The sequence below is a fragment of the Callorhinchus milii genome, unplaced genomic scaffold, assembly GCF_018977255.1.
Source record: "Callorhinchus milii isolate IMCB2004 unplaced genomic scaffold, IMCB_Cmil_1.0 Scaffold1, whole genome shotgun sequence".
NCBI classification, from domain to species: domain Eukaryota; kingdom Metazoa; phylum Chordata; class Chondrichthyes; order Chimaeriformes; family Callorhinchidae; genus Callorhinchus; species Callorhinchus milii.
Window position 1 is genome coordinate 72,578,727 of NW_024704742.1, and position 13,106 is coordinate 72,591,832.

Here is a 13,106-nt window from a genome sequence, read left to right on the forward strand (position 1 = left end):
AGTTAACGTACTGTAGATATTAAATAATTCAAACCTTCATTCACGCTAAAGAACTTCAATAAATCTGCACAAAATAAAACAAACTCATAAATATTGATGGTTTTTCAGATTGCAAGTCTGGCAAAGAATTACCATCACTCAACACATATACCAATGAATAAGTAGGACAAGCTCTGAAGTAAAAAAAAGCCTGCAGTCTTCAGTACATCTGGATAACTAATCTTCAGAAAATCGGACAAAACATTTGACTGGAATTAGTCAAAGAATACAGGCTGCAGGTAATTTAATTATTTTTTTTACAGTTACTAATGTGTCTATTTTAACCAGACTAAGTTTAACCATTCAGATACAGATGTACCGTTACAGATGTATCTAGCTAAAAGCAGAATCTAGGTGGAATTAAAAAAGATCCATATTTCCAACACATAAACGCTGAGATCAGTGGTGGAGCCAGTGAGGGGTCGCGGGGGGGCTCATGAACCCCGCCGCCCCTTCCAAAATTAATTTTGAGATTGGTCAATTTTGTATGTCAGTCATCCCAAACTGACTGCAAATAATTTACTTACTTTTAAATTCCCGATTGCGTTGCTGTTTTGAATCTGACACAAATGGCAGGGTGGCATTGGAGGGCATCATCGAGGCTATGCTGTGCGTGCAGCCGCGAAGCATTAGCTCTCCGGTCCACCTCCGTTTCCTTAGAAACAGAGGCAGAGTTAGGAGGAGGAGGAGACAGAGGGGTGGAGCCAAGTTGGCCAAATCTTTACTCCGACCCTCTTCAATCCTTCAACCTTAGCTCCGGCACTGACTGAAGTCAATGATGGACCCAATATTCAGACCCTATTGTTATTAATTTGAATGGGAGAGAAAAAAGAGGTTGAAACATTACCGTTCCATTTTAATCTCAATGAATATTTTCACCACCACTTACAGAGAATGGTTTATGATGGCTAAGAACATGTCATCCTGATTGATGGCCATTCGCTCACTCCCTCCCACCGATCCCCTCCCCATCTATTCCAGACCCCAAATAATTTTTCCACAATGTTCCAATCCCATTACAGGAACAGAGGTGCTCCATGCAAGCTCCTGATACAACTAGAAACTCTCACCCACTTTGTTTAAAGTGTTACAATCGTTGCTGAAGATTTGCAGAAACATGTTGAGACTTGCTCTGAAAATTTCACTCTGACCTTGGATTGCAGCGTTTTCACTGGAATCATCTCAGTGCAAATTGGCTGCTGCGTTCGCCTACAAATACAATTACTTTACAGCAATTCCCAGTGAAACACTTTGAGATGTTTAGACGCTATAGGTGCTGCATCGAATGCAAGGATTACCTTATCATTCTAAGTTCATTATTCCATTTTACACACGATTACATTAAGCAGAGCTTTACAGCAATTACTTTGAAGAAGTCAGTCATCACACACATTATCATTACAAGCCATAAAAGAAGCCTTTAATGCAAGATGTTCATAAATGACATGGCAATCTTCTACGAGATAATCACTAGCCACACTTACTTTCTTGATATCATCTAAGGTGTTAACCTCAGGAGAAAGGCCTCCATGTACACACAGGAACTGTTGGTTCATCAGTGCAGCCAATGGAAGGCAGTCAAAGGCATCCATGCACGCATCATATATTCGTTCTGAATATTTAATTTTACCTTTCGAAGAGAAACAAACATGCATTTTGTCAAAATTTCAGGAAGGAAACCATACATGCTCAGCAAAAAATAATTCACAAATATTGCAATTCAACAACACTGTTTTGGATCATGCACTTTGGATCTTAACATTTGCTGCAGGTTGGACCCCATAATTCTTGTTGCTCGGTTTCAAAGTGCAGTATTTTATCAAATATTCAGTGCAAGTGACAAAATATGCAGCTGCATAGTGAGGAGAAACAACCACAAATAGTACAATATAATTCTTTCAGTGGCTGAACCAAACCAGCGCTTTGGGACGTTCTTCCGACTTGAAAGACACTCTATAAATATAATTTTGATGTTGTTGTTGTTGATGTATGAGTGCCCAAATAAAAAAAACAGACACCATAAATAATCTTCATTGTCTTCAAACAATAGCTTCAACATCTTCAACAATGAAAAATTGCTGAGGACATGTGAACTCCTTCATTTCAGCATTTAATGCTGTGAACTTTGGAGCAAATTCAGCCGAACCCAGCAGTTTATCAGAGTTGTTCTGCCTGTTACTCGCTGCATTTTTGGAGTGTCTCTGACAATTGGCATTGCACAACCCACTGAGCCACTTTCAATGGAGAAATAAGCAAGGCAGTCAATGCTGAGGCTGCGCACGTGATAAACAGCCCAATCTTTTTTGTGTGGCACTGAAAGTTAGTTTAACCGGGTAGAGTAACAGATGACTATTGAAACGTCTAGTTATTTCATTACCTATTTGATACCAGATTAAATGTACACGATGTACAATGGTTGGTAGCTGTACAAATTGCTGCAATTGTGCAAGGACCATTCATATTGTAGGTAGGTATTTGTGAGATTCCTTTTAGTTAAAACAAAATGCAAAATACTGCAGATGCTGGAAATCTGAAACAAAAACAGAAGATGGTGGGAACACTCAGCAGATCAGGCAGCATCTATGGAGAAAGGAAAGTGAGTCAATATTTCGGGTTCACGACCCTTCGTCAGGACTCAACTTCGACAGACCATTCTGACAAAGGGTCGTGGACCTGAAATGTTGACTCACCTTTCCTTTTCCATACATACTGCCTGACCTGCTGATTGTTCCCAACGACTTCTGTTTTCTACTTTTTAGTTAATTCATTCGCATCCACATGTTAATTAATGTAAGCACTTTCATCTTTCCTGTTCTTTTTAAGAAAAATGTACATGGTTTCCAGTCACGACACACAAGCTGTATAACTGCTGCAAACAGTACATCTCGCAAATAAATGTTTCTTGTGGGGGCTGAGGGTAGAATGTCTTACTCACAGAAATTGTAGCATCTCTGGGCAGACAAGTGTGAGATCAGCATGTTGCCACCCAGCATGTACTCCATGCAGAGCTCATTATAAACTCCGGAGGAGGAAATTTTTAGAATATCACTATCCGAGTACTCAAACCAAAAGGGATATTCCATATTTGTGATACAATCACAGATTGTGTGCAGTTCCCACAGCGCCCCTTGATCTCACTCTGTTGTATCTATTGTTTTCTCATGTCTTCCACCTCCCCAGCTGGACAGACCAATTCGGGAGGAGGGTGGGGCGGTTGGTTCTGCGAGCCGAAGTTTCCGACTAAGTGTAATTACAATGGCAAGGCTGCTCAGCATGGCGTTGGTGTGCGTCAGGAGAGTGGTCTGACAGGAGTTTACAAGCAGCCACAGGGATTTTTTTTTAAAAAATTGTTTTTGAGCCGATTCCTGCTAGGTTCAAATTCCGTCTGGTAAAATGGGGATTACTGAATTTCCTTCCCTTCCATTATGACGTGAACAGTTTTTGCTCCAATGTGTTCTCTGAGTTGCCACATCCATTACTCTCTTGCTCGCTCACTGCTTTGTTCTCTTCTATGCATTTAAACAGGAAAACTTAATATCCCCCAAAATAAACACCGCGGGTCACCTCAGGATTATTTCAGATTGCAAAAATATAAACTGATAAATGGAACCAATCGAGCAGGAGAACAAAAAAATGGACGGTTCAAGGCCTCATGCCTCATAAGCTATGAATTTAATTTTCATTGAATAAAAGAAAATAAGGAACATAACATAGGTGTTTGAAAAGCTGAGCAATATAAACAAATTAGACCTATAACCAAGCTATTTAATTTGATTTGCAAATGTAGAACTACTGTATAGTGTTTATGCAGCAGACACAAGAGGACTGGGATTAGAAAAAAAATTGTGTTTACCCCACATGGTGATGGATAAGTGAAAGAACTCCCAAATAAAGCAGGTAATACTGAGTCAATAGTTGAGGGAGGGATTTGCCCTGTAGGTAGACAGCCACTTCCTCGATGTCCGTGGCCCCAGATATAGCAAAAGGGAAGGTTTGAAGATGGAGGATGATAGCCATTTTGTCCCCACTCTACAGAACTCCATCCCGGTGTCCCTCCGCATCTCCCATTTTAAAGTCCTCTTTAAGACCCATCTTTTCAGCTCAGTGATTCCCCCTCCCCAATTAGGTAAAGGGAATGAAATGGTCAATGTTGCCTGCACTCACAAATGGAGTGCCCAAACCAAAGGTGGACATCCCACACAGGGAATATTCACATTCTACGCTGTGGTCCTGGCATTAGAGAAGCGTTCCGATATCTGCAGCCGCCAAGAGAAATTGATATTTTGCTCTCTCTCTTTCAAATTGCAAATATTCAGGATGGAGCCAGTGCCCAAAACAAAACCGTCTGCTCCAATTATTTAGATGCTATTATTTCATCCAAATTAAATTTATATCTGCTTGCAGAAGACTTCAGACAGTAATACAGATAAGTTTCATGGACTGCCTGGCCTCACCATCGCAAGCCTCATATTCCAGTATTAGGTGAATATGCCACCACAACACTTTAAAAGCATTTCAACCATTCGGGAATGTCAAGATTGGGAAGCCTGGTTGCAAACAGTAGTTGGGGCCTGAGAGCAGTTGCGCACTGGAGGCACAAAGCACAAGATAATTGGACAGTGCAATGACCTTTTGCCGTGTCATAGGCGACATTGAAATCTAATCAAACTGCAGGATTCTCAAGTTGACAAGTTTTCTCAAGTCACCTTTGTGAAGCACATGTAGTGGAAGAAGTGGCAGCACTGATTACATTGGGATATTTTATTTGTATGCAATTTCAGGATTTGCTCAGCCCGCAGGTTCCTGTGCACCACTTGCTGGCTGAGAAGCCAGGTAATTGTCAGGCTGCTGACAATATGATAACTGTCTCCTGGAACCATCTCCCGGACATTGCGTGAGCAGAGCCCAGGTCGAGTGATTCACGTAACTTCTGGGGTGCAGTAGATTTAGTGGAGTCCTGTAGCTCAGTGGTTAGAGCACTCGCTTTGCAAGTGAGAGACCTGAGTTCAATTCCAGGCAGGGCGAAACCTTGGGCAAGTTTCCTTACTCCACACAGAGCCTAATAATAATCCCTCCAAAAACCAAAAACAATAATAAAAAATGGGTCATTTTCAATCTACGACTGTTTGTGGGACATTGCTGTGCGCAATTGGCTGCCGCGTTCGCCCACAAATATACAGTCAATTCACTTTACAGTGTGTTCTGTGAAGCGCTTTGGGACGTCCTCACGACGTGAAAAGCGCTATATCAAATGCAAGGATTATTATTAATGGCAAAGCAATGTTGCATTTGTATGAAGTTTACAAGACTGTAGAGACACTGCAGATGAGAAAAACAAGAATGATCCCCATTGTTAGTTATTTCAGAGTCTTGGGATGTTCTCCGGCATGAAAGGCAGTTTAGACATGTAATTTGCTGTTGTTTGTGTTTGAGAAATGAGCTATCAGCACCAATTGGACAACCTAAGGCTCTTCAGTGTTGAAAGGGGATGACTCAGACCTTATGTGCAAAATCCAGAACAATATTTTTGGCTGCATTGAAACTGTACAAGAAGAGGATACAGATTTAGAGTCGCAAAGGACAACTTCAGGAACAGGCACCAGGAAGCATTTCTTTATTCAGAGGGTAATTAACGACTTGAACAGGTTGCCAGTAAGGGTGGTTGAGACCAAGTCACTGGAACTCATTTAAAAAACAGTTTGATACTGTGATGGGAGGACAATAAATGGGTATTCTGGAAGGATGAGATTTCATGGACTTAATCTGAATTCATCTTGTGATCTATCCCACAGAGGAATCCCCCCACACCCACCTCTCTGATCTTTGTTCAATAGGTTTAATTACTCTCTTCAGTTAAGTCCAGTGAATTTCTTCTGTGCTTGTTCTCTTGTAGCGCAGACAAGGCATCAATGTGGGGTTATCGAGTGCAGAGTGAAATGTTTATAGTGCTACAGGAGCTCTTCCATGTGCTGCTTCAGTGGGTCGCCTGCCTCGGAGGATTCGATCAATCCCAGTAACCTGATGTAAGTGTTACTCAGCAATTCTCTTGGGACTTTTTAAAGAGTGGTTTTACGATAGCAGGTACCTTCTTGTCAGCTGCTTCAGATAATGAATTTAGCAACATATGGTTATTTGAGCTGAAATTCTGTTTGGCGATACATGCATCAGCCACTCATCAACGGTTTGCTACGCTAATGGGATTCCCCATTATAAATCACACATTGCCAACACTGCCCCCACATAGGGGCAAATGGAACTTCAGCCTATTTATATACAGTACAGCACAACTTGACACCCTGAACTGTCACATTTATTCTGCCTAACACAACGATAGCAACAACATTCAACGCACACAGAAACCAAATACAAATCGTACTTACATTCCTGTTTAAAGGTGAAATACTCTGTCAAATGTCTACATTCATGGTTCCCACGAAGTAAAAACAAGGTTTTTGGATACAAGATTTTCAAGGCCCAAAGGTACAACACACACTGGAAAACAAAAGAAAGAGTTAGGAGATAACGACCAGAGGATCACTTGAAACAAAGCACACTCATTACCAGTAAGTCAAACTGAGAGGCCATCCGAGTGTGACTTGTGGGGAGAGAATCACATTTCATCACTGCAATTTCTCACAGATCAACCGGATCAGTTTTGGCAAATTTAGATATGGGTTTAATCTGCAGATCTTTCAAATAGGATTCCTAAAATAAGGAAACTGGGAGGATGTCATACCAGGTAGTGGGAACTCTGGATTGGCACTATTTGCTTCTTACACAATCTACCATTGAGGCAGAGTTCCCGTGACTAGATTCAATGTACTTCCAGTTACTGAGATACCCATGCAGTTTCTTAAAGGAATGCAGTTATAACCTTTGGATATTAATGTCGTATCCAATGTCAAATAAGCTCAGTGTAAATTATCACCAATCTATCTGCACTCAGTTCTACCATGCTCAGATAATTGCTTAATTCACATAAACTATGAGTTGGAGAAAGAGACAAGTGAGAAAATAAACTGGAATTCTTAGCCCCTAGAATGTTAACAACATATTCCAGATTTTTACAGATCTTACCCTCGAGTATTAGAAACCACTATCACTGTCAGGACACACAGCAAAGGAGGGAACAATAACTCACCGTCAGGATTCTACGGGAGGGGAGGGGAGGGGTGATTCTCACTAACAAGATCTTTAATAACAAGGACCTTGCATTTGATATAGTGCGTTATCACGTCGTTGAGACATCCCGAAGTGCAGGAGAAATTTTTTGGAAAAAAGTACAACTTTCCAGAATTTACTCAGTCTTGTTTCCTCTCCCCCTAGTCAATTGCCCGATGAGAGTTACTAAACAAAATAAGTTTTTGAAAAGTCATTCTTTTCATCTCCAAATAATCTTGTGAACAAACTTCCTGTAATTCAAAACAACATTATTCAATCCTGACCATTACTTACACTGTCTAATCTACCCACGCACGTCAGTGCTAAACTCACTCCACTCTACACAGCATTTCAACATCTGAGGCAATATAGGTTCAAGGCTTTGAAAGTTACTGTTAAGCATGAATGTAGTTGGTTTTGATAGATGTCTTCCACATATCTCCACATAATTCCTCCAATTCTGTGATCACAGTCTGAGTTGAAATAAAAAAAAACTTGCTGACATTGCACTGCTCATCCCTTTCAGCATCAAACATTCAAAGCCACTATCTACACTCACACAGAGGTGGCTGAACCAAAAATTAATGTAACTTCTTCCTATGGTTTGTGATCTGATTGGTTTCCATTTGCCCATCTCCATCCTGTAAAAGGGATTGCTCGCACCCAACTTCCCAGGCACAATGCCGGCTGCTGCAGTCACAACTCAAACATTAACTTATTTTTATTTTCATTCGCTGATTAACCTGCTGGATGTCAGCATCATTTGGGAATATCCAGCATCCACAAATTTTTTTTTAATTTCTATTCAATTATAAGGACCTAATTATAATACCCTCATGTTCAGAGTGCTTGATTATACTTTTTGGGGTCAGCCAGGTGTCTGACACCATGCTTAAGAGTATCCAAACCAAGCTAAGATTTCCATGCAGCCCATCTACACATGGAAGTTCCAGAGATAGATCGTTGGAATGGAATACACACTCTCTCCCTGCATTAGGTATTAGGTAAACAGGCATAGATTGGCAAGAGTCAAGGCTTGGGGACCCCAAAGTGTGCGTTGGGGTACTGCCAGTTAAAACTGCATAGCTTGCCATTGATATTGCTGTCTGGCAAACTTTCCCACTGTTTGTCTAGCTGGACCACCCTACCCATTAGGGCTTTGGCTTGCAGGGTTAACAGGAGCTGAATGGGATGATTCCCTGACCCCAGTGACTGGTCTGTCCTGCCTCAACAACTCCTTGTGGTAGCACGTTCCACATTCCCACTACTCTCTGTGTAAAGAAATTTCTTCTAACTTCCCTATTTGATCTATTTGTGACTATTTTATATTGATGGCCCCTGGTTTTGGTCTCCTCACAAGTGGAAACAACTTCCCTATGCTTACCCTATCAAACCTTTCATAATTTTAAACACCTCTATCAGGTCACCCCTTACCCTCCTCTTTTCAAGAGAAAATAATCCAAACATGTTCAGCCTTTCCTGATAGGTATAACCTTTCAGTTCTGGGATCATCCTTGTGAATCTCCTTTGCACCCTTTCCAGTGCCTCTACATCCCTTCTATAATGTGGGGACCAGAAACGCACACAGTATTCTAAGTGTGGTCAAACCAAAGTTCTGTAGAAGTTTACCATAACTTCCCTGCTTTTCATTTCTATCCCTCTAGAAATGAACCCCAATGCCTGGTTTGCCTTTCTTAAGGCCTTATTAACCTACGTTGCTACTTTTAGTGAATTGTGTATGTGTACCCCTAGATCTCTTTGCTCCTCTACCCCATTTAGGTTTTTATTTTCCAATGGATAGTTTCAGTGAATGAAGAATCTATGTAATCCTTTGCAATTCTATAAAATCCCTGTCCTCTCTTCAGAGACACACATTGATGTTCATTATGAGCTACTTGTTTAGTTCCATGGCCTAAATCTACTGAAATTACTTGATAAGGATCCCTGAATCTAAGACACAGGGAGATTTTAATAGCATATTGGAGAGAAAGAAAAAGTTCACTGTAATTCTAAGTCACCACATATTCCAAGGCACACCCTAATGTTGAAGGCATGTTAATAAAAGCCTTGTGTCTCAGATGTGAGTAAATATGGTAAGTACAATTTTGATAAGTTGGTAACCTCAAGTTGACCATTTGCATTCCACTTATCTACATCAAAAATACAATTGCTATTTTTCAATTCATCCACTTCATTTCTGTAGATTGTTGAATACTTGCACTGATCAACTGCCCACATAGTTTGGTACCATCAGCACATTTTATATTGCGGCTGCAAATTACTTCTCCAAGCTCTTTACAAATAGTGTAAACAGGATAGCCGAAGCAGACCTACACAGACTCCACTAGTCACTCCCCAGCAAAGCCTCATCCATCTGAATGGGATCGGCTACAAAGCATGGTGCAGGCCAGCTGCCTCAATAAATCACTTATTACTTGGAAAGTGGACTGCGGTCAATCCACATAGTGTGCAATTAGCCTGCTTATCTCCTATATGCTGGCCAATCTTGTATTCAAAATAGCCAAATTCTGGTTCCTTTTGGTCTCAATTGACTTTGCATGCACCAAGCAGCAAGTGATGTCACCGCCAACTTCCTGCTTTTAAAAGAAAAAGGCATCAGGAAAAAGGCAACCACAAGTTCTCATTTTTGCAGAAAACAGAAGTGTTTTGTGATCCACACTCATCAGTTGGACATTTATTCTTTTAGCAAAAGAATCAGGAAGCTAGGGCTATTCTTGCACGTTTACAAGAACTGGGACTATATTTATAGAGAAAACTCATCATACTTACTTCAATGCTGAAGTACCCTCTGTCCACATAGTCCCCAAGGAAGAGGTAGCGGGTGGAGGCTGGTGAACCGCCCACTTCAAACAGCTTCATCAGATCGAAGAACTGTCCATGGATGTCACCACACACTGAAAAGACAGCAAGAAAAGGGTTTACTGCCTTCACTCAAACCATTTATTTGTTGTTGAGTTTTCCATCCTTTGCAACTCCACCCCACAGTCTCTTGGCCTTGTCTACTTCCTTGTCTCCTTCAAAGCCTATTTCAAGACCTTCCTTTTCAATCACTCCTTCAGTCTCTCCACCTCTCCTGATCCAAACCCCCAGCTCGAGTGCAAATCCTTGACTGTCCTCCCGTCGTGAAAAGCGCTATACAAATGTAATTTGTTGTTGTGGTTAATTCTCGTTTCCAAGAGTAATGCGATTCTATTAGCAACCGAACAATTGAATCACTTTGCATCGCATATGATCTATAGACAACTTGAATTTCCTACATGTATAAGCCTTTTTAAAAAGTGCTGCTGGACATCAGAGGCCTGAAACTCCACCTAGTCTGAACCTAAGAGTAATTCCAGCCAAGGCATTGCAGCTGACATGCTCAACTCCTCAAACATGGGGTGGGGAAGAAGAGGAAAAAGAGGGGGATAAAGGAGGAAAGGGAGAGAGGGAAAGACAAAGAATAAGGACAGTAATTTAAACAAATTAAATTCAGCCAGCAAATTAGTCATTTGAAGTTGGAATTTAAAACCCACAACCTATTCAGCTTTAACATCCAGCTGGCATGACTGAAGAGTTCAAGACCAATGTTGCAGTGCCAATAAATGTTACACCTCATGCTATATTGCTGAATCTTCTTGTTATTCATGCCTAAGGAAAATAATCTTGCTTTTACCCCATCAAGTGTGTAACAAGCGTATGAAAGAGAGGAACATGAAGGGGTATGGGGATAAAGCAGGGAGGTGGGTTTGAAGCGATATCATAATTACTCTCTGACATCTCAAGGTGCTCAACAATCCTGGGCTGCCACCTGAGCTCGGGTTGGAACCGAAGGGAATGGAGAGTACTGGTGACCAAAGATGACTTAAATGCAATGGTGATATTAAAATCTTGTAAAACATCCTCATGTGAAATCCAAAGTGTACACAGTTTATTTTGAATACTGAAATCCACCATGAATAGCCTGATTCATGTTTGGTTTAAGCTACTGAGAGTAAAAAAAATCATACTTTTAACGATAATTTGATAACCATTCAGCATCTGGAACAAAACTCCTTATTTATTTTAAAAAAGTACCAAACAAGGATCAAGCCTTTGTCTTCATATTAATTGTGGCCCAAGAAAACTAGGCAAAGATTCTTATAAGTGGTGGTCTTAAGAATGCATACTTTTTTTTTGTCATCCAGATGTCTGACACATATGGAAACCATCATTATGCTTCAGTATTCAAACCAGACTGAGGATTCATACAGGTACTTCAACTACATACAAGGGTTGCCTCATTGCCTGTGTCTGGAACGTGCACTCCCTCCCTGGAGGGACACACCCAGCTTACCAAATTCCAGAGAGTATTAGGCCAGGTTCAAGAGGCTTGAGGACCTTAGAGTGTGCATTGGGGATACTATTGTGGTTTAACCAAATTAAAGTGCTTCGCTTGCTTTTGAGATCTAGCAAGCTTCCCACTGCTTGTCTAATTAAGACCACCTTACCATTGAGGCTTTCGCTTGCAGGGTAAACAGAAGCTGAGTAAGGAGAATTCCTATCCCCATTGATTGGTCTGCCCTTCCAAGTCCCACCGATGAGCTTGCTCCAACCCGATCAGTTTCAAATGCCCAGGGATATTGAGGACCCTTCTAGCTCAAGGAACCAGATAATAATAATAATCCTTGTATTTGATATAGCGCATTACCACGTCTTCTAGGCATCTCAAAGCACTTCACAGAATATACTGTAAAGTGAATTGACTGTTTTATGGGTGAAACCGACGAGATGACCAAGATTGCCACAGAGGGTGGCTCGATTCTGACATTCCATTGTCAAACAAGTTACCTTGAAGCCATTTGAAGAGAGTTACCTCTCTACAAACCAATCAAGGTGGATTTCAATGCCTGGATATATGAGTGTGTGTTCAAATATCAGGCTTACTCAGCGTCAGATGCTTTGTCCACATCCTCATGTGAGAAGCTGTGGCAAACAGTCCTGTCTCGAAACTGACTCCACCATGAGGATGCTCAGCGACAGGTCAGTGTAGGCAGGCACTACCTCCACCTTCATCCCTTCTTATTTACCACAAATCCACCTCATTGTTTGTTCTTAGACTTCACAAGTAGGCCAGAGGAAATTCCTCCACTGTATTCTTCGGAAATCAGAACTACAATGGAGAACTGTTTGAACACAGGTCTTATCTGCCACAACATTAACCTGCATCAGGACCTTGTATTCTTGAAGAGAGACATGAATGACCAGGATACCCTTGCTCTGTTTTCAGGGTGGTGCCTCCAGAGAGTGTACAGACAAACATTGGTGTTCACCACAACCCCCAGATACTAAGAGCATAGGAAAGGCAAATTGTATGTGTTTGAGTTCAGTTTCTCAAAGAAATAGTCCAACTTCCCTTAGTCAATGTATGGACAGGAACTGAGAGGACTGTGTACATGCTACATGATAGCATTGTAGGTTCAACCATTGTACAGTTCTGATGTGAAGAAAGATCGCTGAAGAATAATTGGAGATTTTTAAGAAGGTGCAGTTTACTAAACTACACAATGCTCCATGTAAGGTACTCTTGGGAATGAGTTAGGCAATTTAATTTTTTGCCTGTCACCTTCCCTTTCAAGATGAGCAACTTTCAAATCAGCAATACCAGCAAGGAATTATAATAATTACAAATTCTTAAATATGGTAGAGCGCCTTTCACATCGAGATGACGTCTCAAAGGACTTCACAGGATATACTCTAAAGTGTGATTTTATGAGAACTTGGAAGCTTTAGGTGTTCAGAGCTCTCAGGGTAAAAAGTCCAGCGAAGGAGAGGATCATAGGCTGGGAACCAAACACAGCTTTGGTAAAGGATGGAGTCAGATAAACAAACACTGAAGTTGCATTAAATTAGCAACGTTTCTCAAT

At 41.1% G+C, this 13,106-nt stretch overlaps 1 protein-coding gene across 1 annotated transcript in view; it reads right to left on the reverse strand.

Moving 5' to 3' along the window:
- The window catches only part of LOC103177620 (serine/threonine-protein phosphatase 2B catalytic subunit alpha isoform), a gene marked incomplete at its 5' end in the record, with an annotated part of 123,867 nt that overhangs the window by 72,369 nt on the left and 38,392 nt on the right, over nucleotides 1-13,106 (reverse strand). The window contains 3 exons of the mRNA XM_042344241.1: nucleotides 1,524-1,669; nucleotides 6,420-6,531; nucleotides 9,991-10,115. Of these exons, the coding sequence (XP_042200175.1) occupies nucleotides 1,524-1,669; nucleotides 6,420-6,531; nucleotides 9,991-10,115 (383 nt within the window). The remainder of the gene's footprint in view (nucleotides 1-1,523; nucleotides 1,670-6,419; nucleotides 6,532-9,990; nucleotides 10,116-13,106) is intronic.